Source organism: Elgaria multicarinata, chromosome 2 (genome assembly GCF_023053635.1).
Source record: "Elgaria multicarinata webbii isolate HBS135686 ecotype San Diego chromosome 2, rElgMul1.1.pri, whole genome shotgun sequence".
In the NCBI taxonomy this organism is placed as follows: domain Eukaryota; kingdom Metazoa; phylum Chordata; class Lepidosauria; order Squamata; family Anguidae; genus Elgaria; species Elgaria multicarinata.
Window position 1 is genome coordinate 8,885,369 of NC_086172.1, and position 10,769 is coordinate 8,896,137.

Consider the following 10,769-nt stretch of genomic DNA (forward strand, 5'->3'; position numbering starts at 1 on the left):
TCTTGTTTGTTTGTTTTTATTTTGTGTTTTGTGTTTTTAACTTGTTGGTTGTTTTATGATGGTTTTAATTTTTGTGAACCGCCCAGAGAGCTTCGGCTATTGGGCGGTATAAAAATGTAATAAATAAATAAATAAATAAATTTTTGGTGGGGGTGGGGTGCTTACTGGTGGGCTAGTGAGGTGACAAGTGTGCTCTTATAAAAGGGGTTATATTCACAAAAAATGTGCATTTATAACACACAACAAATACAAAAGAACAACAACTGAGTGCTTACATGCCAATACAGCTGCCAATATTAGGGTGACCATATGAAAAGGAGGACAGGGCTCCTGTATCTTTAACAGTTGTATTGTAAAGGGGATTTCTGCAGGTGTCATTTGTATATATGGAGAACCTGGTGAAATTTCCTCTTCATCCCAACAGTTAAAGTTGCAGGCGCTCTGCCCTCTTTTAAACCTGGCCATTCTAGTATTAGGGTGACCATATAAAAAGAACGGGGCTCCTGTATCTTTAACAGTTGTATTGAAAAGGAAATTTCAGCAGGTGTCATTTGTATATATGGGGAACCTGGTGAAATTTCCTCTTCTTCATCAAAGTTAAAGCTGCAGGTGCCCTGCCCTCTTTTTAATCTGGTCACTCTAGTATAGCTCCTGCAGCTTTAACTGCTGTGATGAAGAGGAAATTTCACCAGGTTCTCCATATTCACAAATGACACCTGCTGAAATTCCCTTTTCTATGCAACTGTTAAAGATACAGGAGCTCTGTCTTCCTTTTCATATAGTCACCCTATCTAGTATAGCTCCTGCACTTTAAGTGTTGTGATGAAGAGGAAATTTCACCAGGTTCCCCATATATACAAATGACACCTGCTGAAATTCCCTTTTCTATGCAACTGTTAAAGATACAGGAGCTCTGTCTTCCTTTTCATATAGTCACCCTATCTAGTATAGCTCCTGCACTTTAAGTGTTGTGATGAAGAGGAAATTTCACCAGGTTCCCCATATATACAAATGACACCTGCTGAAATTCCCTTTTCTATGCAACTGTTAAAGATACAGGAGCTCTGTCTTCCTTTTCATATAGTCACCCTATCTAGTATAGCTCCTGCACTTTAAGTGTTGTGATGAAGAGGAAATTTCACCAGGTTCCCCATATATACAAATGACACCTGCTGAAATTCCCTTTTCTATGCAACTGTTAAAGATACAGGAGCCCTGTCCTCCTTTTCATAGGGTCACCCTAGCCAATATTGGTTAGAGAGTGAACACATGCACTCAGAAAATGTCGTCATCACCACCATCATCCTCATCCTCATTTCCAGGCATCACTTAAGTTACTTTAAAAATTTGATTACAAGTTACAATTCAAGAATGGGGGTGGGAGCGGGGCAGGATTCCTTATAATATAATTTCAATACTTCTGGAATGCTCCATTCGGATTAGTAAGAAATGGTATCCTTTGCCACCAAGCTTAAAACAACCACCACTACCACCCATTCAGCAAAATGAAGCTTCTGTTAGCTGTGTATGGCCCTTCAGAGTTCACTTACTAATGAAACACATGGGGTGTGTGTATGTATGTGTATACACACACACACACACACACACACACACACACACCCCACAACTGATAAATTCTTTGTTGTTCAAATTGTTCCCTCTTGTGTGGGTTATAGAAAATGTTCTAGAATCAGAATCAGTGACATTGACAGGGCAATTCTGGTCAATCAGGACTTCCGTAAAAACAACGCAGCTTTTGTTAAGTACAATTCAGTTTTATTTCCAACTTGGCTATAGGTTATTACAGAGAAAAAAAATTACAATACATAGAATGCTAACTTGCATTTTACAAATTGATGTAATATATAGTGTGCAAACGTTGGGTCAACCAAAAGTAATGATCACAGTAGTCACAGTTGAAACTCTCATTATTAGATATCAATATAAACAGCATGAGATTTAGATAAAGCTTAATGCATAAGCTATTGGTGAATAATACATCTGGATGCAAGCAAACAAACACACACAAGAAAACATTCTTTTTAAAATCTGACCAATTTTTCTTACCCATCAGGAGCTGTTGTAGAATTGATCACTGATGCATGGGTGCGTCATTAAAAGAGACCCAGGCCATAGCTAGACCTAAGGTTTATTCCTGGATCGTCCAGGGGTCAAACCTGTTCATCTAGGGGACACACAGGGGATCCAGTGCTCAGGCAGGAGCGAAACCTGGATGATCCCAGGATAAACCTTAGGTCTAGCTGTGGCCCCAGTAGCTTTTGGAAAGTGATTAACACATGTCATGTTGCTCTTAAAAAAGGATGTTGCATGGAACGGAGCACTGGGTCATAAGACTGCAGAGTACTCAGTAGCCTCAGTTACTGGTTCAGACCTCGCAATTTCATGTGACACAGGCCCTTTCTACACCTAAGGGTTATCCCAGGAAAATGGAGGGGTCGTCCCTGCCTGCTTCCGGGATCCCCTGAGTGGCATTTGGATGCACAGGGACGATCCCAGGATGATCCCAGGATGATCCCGGGATATAGGGCTGGTGTAGACTTGCCCACAGTTAAACAACCATGCCTTGCATTACTTATGAACAAAATTTTCAACCCAAGTGCCTAGTGCCATTCTTTGAACTTGGCGAAGGATAGCGTTAGAGAAAAATTGTGTTCAGCCCAAGGACGAATTCAATTTCAGATAAACTTTCAGAGCCCTCATTCCAGTGGTGGGTGGGGCCAAAGACAAAGGGGGCAGGGTCAAAGACAAAAGGGGTGGAGTCAAAATGCAAAAAAAAAATACCAATGTTTTATAGCTTAAAGGGGAGGTGTTCCCCAGATGGCTTGATTGAAACCCTAGGAGGGCTATATTTGGTCCCTGGGTCTGCATTAAAGGTTCGAAATGGAAAAGTCAGGTGACATAGTATTTTAATTTCTACTGTAGTTTCCCCTGCAAAGCCAAATTCTATTTTCCCCCACCAAATATTGCATTGTCTTTTTGCATTTCATTAAGCAAAGATCCATAACTGACAGAGAATAACTGGGAGCACCATTTAGGGATATTGATTCCCAAATATTTAATGCCTGACTGGGTGACAGGAAAACCAGCAATGCTCATAGCTGATATTTCTTCTTGAATTTGCTGTAACCTGCCCAAGAAAAATAGTTCTGATTTATCGAGTTACCTCTTCAGGTTTTCAATAATTCCCAGACTTTCTTTTTTCAGAATAGTAAGAAATAGTCTATCATTCACAAACAAGCTTGAAACATTGCTGACCATTGATCACCAGCTCTGCTACAAAAGTACCAAGGAATTTCTGGATTGAATTGGCCATTGCTCTTCTGGATATGAAGCTAATTCGGTCATTCTTTATGGAACAGTGAACGGTGGTGCTTACGCCTGGAACACTCTTCCAGAACACTTGAGAACTACAAACTCAATCACTGCTTTTAAGACTCAGCTCAAAACTTTTCTTTTCCCTATAGCCTTCAAATATTGAGTTTGTTCTGACTTTACACTGTTGGTTTTGCCCTACCCTGTGCCTGTTTACACTTCCCTGTGCCTGTTTGCATTCTCCTTCCCTCTTTATTGTTTACTACAACTTATTAGATTGTAAGCCTATGCGGCAGGGTCTTGCTATTTACTGTGTTATCTGTACAGCACCATGTACATTGATGGTGCTATATAAATAAATAATAATAATAATAATAATAATAATAATAATAATAATAATTTTAAGTTAAAATGAGGGCAAATAGTTTGGCATCCTTATATTTAATAGGACAATCACTCTGTATTATTCCCAGGGACATGGTGTGTCCAGCAAAATTATCCGGTCAGATTTTCCCACCCACAACTTATGACCTGTGCTTCTCCTGTGAATTAGGTTGCCAAGTTATCTTAGTCTGATAGCATTTACCATTAAATAGCATAGCCATGCCATTTAAGCAAAGAATCATCAGTGCATTGTGGTACTATGGACTCTCGTCTGTTTTTGACCATTTAAGAAACCTTCATCAAAGAGAACAGAAAAACAGGTCCCTGTCTTCTCTTCAATCTTTTTGTGGGAGGCATAAGCAAACTCCACAACTATGCTTTTGAATATGTCCCAAATAAGAAACTATGTAACATCGGATACAACAGTGATAGTTAAGAGAGCAGTCCTATGGCCCCTAGACAGCATCTGGGAGGGACATAGGAGTTTTGGATTCCTGGATCCAAGGTCAGAGAGAGCGTTCCAGCCTTGGACCCACAAGCCCAAGCTCCCCACCCCCTCCCACCCAGTACAGAGATAACTATGCCAACTGCCTCTACAACAGTGGTTCTCAACCTGGGGCACTCCAGATGTGTTGGACTGCATCTCCCAGAATGCCCCAGCCAGCAGAGCTGGCTGGGGCATTCTGGGAGTTGTAGTCCAACACATCTGGAGCGCCCCAGGTTGAGAAAGGCTGCTCTACAAGCATGCAAACTATATCGGAGAGGTGGAAAAGGCGGCATACAGGTGGGGGGGGGAGGGTCAGGGGAAGTGGGGATATGAGCTATCCCCAGCCTCCATCCTTCCCCCTCCCCAATGCCTTAGCTAGATGGGCAAAAACACATGTCTAGCTGAAATACAGTGTGTGTGTGCGCGCGCGGGGAGGTGAAGATTGCCTCTGCATTGCTCCCGCTTTGAATAGGATTCCTGTCAGACTCCAAGTTCGGATAGGATTGCGCCTCAAGTCATTTGTTTGGAGTTTTAACATCAGAATGGGAAAGGGGTATCTTTAGACTCCTGGGGCCATGGGGTGGGTAGGGACTTTATGAAATCAATTGTACCCAAAGCAGAGAAATCAGAAACCATGCATGGAGCAGGAGACACCAACGAGCCATTAGCAAAAAAACAACTATTCTGTGTGAGGGGGAGACGTGAGTGCAAATTCTTTCCCTGGAGTGGGGTAAATACTAAACCTTCTTTTATCTTGGGTCAGGCCCTTGCAACATGGATCTTAATTACACCAGGAGAGACACATTTTTATCATTTTGTCTAGAATCAAACACTTCACTAAAGCCACGTAATTGCAGAATAGTTCTCTTAAAATCCCCATGTTCAGATGGACTTACAATTAAATTAATTAAACACTTAGTGTCAAAATTGCAGATACAAATTTAGAATTAAAATAACAGCAGTGATAGCGTGATTTGATTATGTTCCCACCTATTCCATTCCATTCCACATTCATTTTACTTTAGTCTGTCCAATTTCTGTTAGGCTGCGTCCCTGTTTTTAAAGCTGTGGCACTTTTGAAACCTTATTCATGCTGGTATCCGCTAACAAAACCTAGAAGTATTAGTGACAACACAATATAAAACTTCACAAGCTTGTAAATTAGACAGTGGGGTGGTGAGGTAGGAACATAAGCAGCTGCTCATATGGTCAGAATATGGGGCTGTTCAGACAACACAGTAACCCACACAGTGGCTGAGTGTGGGTTATTGTTGAACTGAGGATCGTTTGTTGAACTGTGGATTAGCATGTTGGCTGAATATCCACAGGTTGGCTTGTTAACCATGCAGTGTAGGTGGTTAACCACCCCGAACAACCCAACAACAAACCAGGGGTTTTAAAGGTAGCTTGCTCTAGAAAATAAGCCACACTGTATGGGTAACAAGCCATCCTGCAGATATTCAGGCAGCACGCTGACTGAACAAATATCCCAGGATTCCACAACAAGTCACACTCAGCCACTGAACATGGGTTAGTGTGTTGCCTGAAGAGCTTCTCCATCATCATCATCATCAATAAAAGAGGACACAGATTTGAATAATATTTGCATATGCTAATTTACTTCTATAGAGGCAAATTTAGAAATATTTCCTATAATTTAAATGCAATACATCTCACCTGTGGCCTGTGTGCCTGTTTAGTCTGCCGTCCAGGTGCAACTTCAAGGCTCCTGATGCTTTAATCCAGACTTGGATTGAATAGCCCTTCAAATAGAGGACGCCTTCCAATAGAGATCAGTCCTCTAAGAGCCCTTCAAATAAAGAACTGTCCTCTGTAAAAGAGGGCACTTGGCCTACCTAGGAAGGAGGAAGGACTGCACAAGCTCAAGGGTCTTTGATGACTTGTTCATGTAGCCCCCATTAAGTTTTGGTGTTTCACCTGCGCCAGCCCACTGCTAAAATTCAACTTTATAATACAGGGGTAGGCAACCTGTGATAATTTAGATGTTTTGGCAGACAACCCCCATCATCCCCAACACTGGCTATGATAGCTAGGGCTGATGGGACAAGTTGCCCACCCCTGTTGTAATGACTGGAAGGATAACCATTAACTGCCCTTAATTTCACAAATCTGCTTAAAAGTACAATGGTGAAAGCAATGGACACAACGTCTTGTAAGTACACGGTTCAGTTTATTTCCCACTGATCTCGAGATAGCCCGCAGTCTCTCTGGTAATAGTAGAAGCCCTTTCTGCAGACTTGGTGGTGACCAGTAGCTTATAAACGGCTGCCCTGTATTTCTTGGAGACGAGGTTGTAAAGGATGGGGTTGATACTAGCACTCAAGTAGAAAAGTTGCAAGGCAAAAATATTAAAATATTGGGAGAAATGCATCGTGTTCAAATCCATGATGTTGATGTATATGATCCGGCCGATGTGGAAAGGCAGCCAGCAAATTACAAAAGCCAGAACCAGCACAACTGCAAGGGGGGGGGTGAGAAAAGAGGAAAGACAATTACTTCTTGCCTTGGTGCAGCTGATTTAGTCATGGGGGGTTGTTCTTTAGGAGCACCTGGGGTGGATACGTAGGACGCCTCTTTTAAACGTTTAGATTGCTCTTTGCACCAGCGAATGTAGTGGAATTGTCCAACAAACAGGAAAGTACCATCTTCCTGATCAGAAGAGGAGTAATTTGCTTGGGAGGTTACCATTAGTGAGGGTACGAAATCTGTGGGTGGGTGGTTAGGAATCTTAGTGGGGGAGCACTTTGGTCTGCTTCTCATTGTGGTTAGTATTTTGGAAAAAGATGACTGTTTGTACAAGATTCCACTTAGCTGATAACCAAAGGGCTTGAAGATGCTTCTTTAAATGAACATGGACGGTGTTAGGCTACGGGCTATAAGCTACTGGATGTGCTCCACATTCCCAGGTAGGGCTGCAGAGAGAGATTTTTGTGGGTGGAACATAGGAAGCTGCCTTACATAGGGTGACCCTATGAAAAGGAGGACAGGGCTCCTGTATCTTTAACAATTGTATTGAAAAGGGAATTTCAGCAGGTGTCATTTGTATGCATGTCGCATATTGTGATGAAGAGGAAATTTCACCAAACAGTTAAAGCTACAGGAGCTATACTGCAGTTATACTGTGACCAGATTTAAAAGAGGGCAGGGCACCTGCAGCTTTAACTGTGGTGATGAAGAAGAAATTTCACCAGGTTCTCCATATACACAAATGACCCCTGCTGAAATTCCCTTTTCAATACAACTGTTAAAGATACAGGAGCCCTGTCCTCCTTTTCATATGGTCACCCTACCTTACACTGAGTCAGACTACTGGTCCATCTAGCCCAGTATCGTCAACACTGACCGGCAGCAATGGCTCTCCAGGGTTTCAGGCCGGATTCTTTCCTCGCCCTACCTGGAGATGCCGTGGATTGAATCTGGGACCCTCTGCACAAAAGCACTGAGCCACAGCCCCTGGGAAGATAGCATGGGAGGGCGAAAATACATGCTATGTTCAACGCGTACCGTGTAGGTGAACCTTATGCCTTTGCTTACCGGAACAGGATTGGAAGCACTGTGCGTGGCTGGTGATGGGGGAGTTAAACCTTCTCACAGAGCTACTTTCCCCCTTTAGACTTGTCCCCACCCCATTAAGGGGCTAAAGAAAATAAAATAAAACCTCCCTTGGTGCCAATGAGGCAGAAAGGAGAAAAAGCCTTTTGCAGCTAGTGGTCTGGGTGGTGGCGGTGGTGGTAGCAGGGAGCCTGTTCAAGTGCACGTGTTTGAAAACCTGATGAGGCTTGAGAGGCTAGTAGTACCAGCTGGCTGCTTGCCTGCTCCCCATCCCTGAGTTGTATATATGTAAGCAGACATGAGAAAAGCACCAGTTCTTACTCGTTCGCAAGGGAAACGGCCCTAGAACGTCCTGTGACTCGAGAAGGTGGGGAGGCTCTGACCCATCCCTGTGTGTGTGTCCTGTGGGGCTTTAAGGTGCATGCAAGGTGTCCTCATTGGCATCTATTCTTTGGGGTGTCAAGCAATAGGTTTTTCATCAGGACTGTGGGTGGGTGCTTATTTTCCAGGAACTCTTAATGCCAAAGTCCCATGCAACTCTCTGGGCCATGTAGCAGCTCTTTGCTGCTCACTGATTGACATGCTCATCCAATCTGAGCAGAATTGCCTGGTGGCCCTGGTACGGCACCCTGAGAATACTCTGGGTACTATTTGGGACTGGGGTGTCCTTGTTTATATACTTTTGGGTTCCATGGAGTAAAAGTACATAACCTCAGGCCCATGGTTCAATTCCAGCCCACCTGGGTGACAAATCCGGCCATCCAGGTTTCCTGAGATGGCCACGCCCCCTTCCCCTGGCCCCACCCACTCTCCCCTGACCAACAAGCTTTTGCACATCCTTCCCTCCAGCTATTCTAAAAGATTTAAATGCCTCTCATAAGGCTTAGTTACTGTCAGGAAGAGTCTTAAGAGAAAATATGCTGGTGGTTTTGGCTCCACCCCTTTTGCCTTGGCCCCACCCATTACTGGAACGCGCCCCCCTGAGAGCTTCTCCAACGTGGAAGTGGGCCCTTAGACTGAAGGGGGCGCTGAACCCCTGCCACAGAGAATCAGGGCAGTTCCATCCCATGCCAGTTATTCTGTGAGGCTGGAAGGACTTGTAGGGTGATGACAAGGGATGCATTGGACATGGGGGCACTAAGGCCATGCTCCCTCCCCCAATTATATGATGCCCTCCACTTACCCAACATGCGCACAGTTTGCTGGTGGTTCCGGTACGCCGCCCCGCCAAGGTGCGCCTTGCTGGCACGCAGGAGCTCCCTGGCGATCAAGCCATGGAGGACGTAAAGACAAAGGCAGGGCAGCACAAAGTAGACGGTGGTGACCCAGAACATGGTACCCAGCAGCCCCGTCTCTTGGGCATATGCCGTGGGGCCACATTCACGCCTGAAGTCGCCATCGCTGGAGATGTTGCCAGGCTGCTGAACGCCCACCAGGAACAGGAAAGGTGCAGCGGAAAGCAGAGCCACCACCCAGAGCACCACCAGGAGCGCTTTTACGCGGCGTTGGGTCACCAGCAGTTTAGCCCGCAGTGGGAAGCAAATGGCAATGTAGCGCTCGGCCGTCAGCGCCGTCAGGTGCAGGATGGAGCAGTAGGCACATGCCTCGCTGGACCAGTGCCACACCTGGCACAGCGTCGTCCCCAGCACCCATCGCTCCGGGCGCCACAGACGGTAAAGGTCAAGGGGCAGCCCAAGCAGCAGCAGCAGCAGGTCGGAGACAGCCAAGCTGCCCAGGTAGAGGCTGGTGGTGTTCCGCAGCTCTCGAGAACAGCTGGTCACCACCACGGTCAGCACGTTGCCCCCCACGCCAAAGGCCAACAAAACCAAGCACGTGGCAGTCACCGGGATGAGCAAATGCATGGGCAGCAATGGGCAGAGGTCCTCGGTGCAGGGTGGGAGTGCCCACGCCTCTGTAGCCTGTTCTTGACATGCAGCTGGGCTGCTGATGTTGGTGGAACCCATGCTGCAGGCAGCACTGCAAACCGCCTCCACGCTGTTGTTACAGAGCACCCGGAGTAACTGCAAGCATGACACCATGTGCCCTCTGTCGTAGGGCATCAGAGCTGGGCTGCTTCTTCCCTGTGGCTCTCTTTCCTTGAGCTCTGCAAGATCTTAGGAGCAGCCTACCTTCTACCCTGGGCGGAGACACAGACTGTCTACGCTCCAATCCTGGATTGATGGATATTCATAGCCAGTAAAAGATAACTCCTCCCAAGTTGCTTTTATGCTCCTGAACGAGCCTTATATCTTAGCAACAGGTGGGGCTTTTGTGAAACAATTAGAAATCCCCCCCCGACCCCCCAAAAAAGCTGCGGATGCAAAAGAGATAATAACCAAGCACACATGGATTCCTAAGGCAAAGAGTTTTGTGGCGCCTTAAAACTAATTTATTACAGCATACACTTTCATTAGCTAGAGTCCTTTTCATCAGACACATAAGGTGTTATCCTCGGCTGGTTGGTATATATATGGGTATCGGGCAGGGGTGATGAAATGGGCCAAATGCAGAAAGTACAGTGTATGACAAGATAAGCACAGCATATAAAAGATAAGCACAGTGACCATTTACAACAGCAGTAATTGGTGATAACACAGATCCCAGTTTAACTGTGTACATTCACAGCTAGTGTGTGTGTGTGTGTGTGTGTGTGTGTTGTGTGTTTATATATTTGTATGTAAATAGTTTTTTATATTATGTATGATACTGTATTTTTAAAGTTTTTAATCTCTGTAAACTGCCCAGAAAGTTTTAGCTATCAGGCAGTATAGAAATGTAATAAATGAAGTGAAATAATGGAACAGGATACCACTGCCTTGATTCAAGCTTAAAGCAATAGTATCAAACATCTTGATACGTTCTGATTCATCATTTTCACACTGGAATCACCCTTTGCGGGCGGAGGTCGATAAATAACGAGACGAGGCACGGACAGTTGGATTTAAACAGGGCCACATTTATTTAAGATCTGCAAAGGTATGAAATCCTAGAG

The 10,769-nt window shown here is 44.9% G+C and overlaps 1 protein-coding gene across 1 annotated transcript; it reads right to left on the bottom strand.

The window, feature by feature from the left end:
* Positions 1-6,395: 6,395 nt before the first annotated feature.
* Positions 6,396-9,816, bottom strand: LOC134391943 (motilin receptor-like). Its single transcript, XM_063115865.1, has 2 exons — positions 8,961-9,816; positions 6,396-6,682 (listed from the first exon to the last, which is right to left on the bottom strand). Exons 1-2 carry the CDS (start codon positions 9,814-9,816, stop codon positions 6,396-6,398), a joined length of 1,143 nt encoding a protein of 380 aa, XP_062971935.1.
* Between the last annotated feature and the right edge of the window lie 953 nt (positions 9,817-10,769).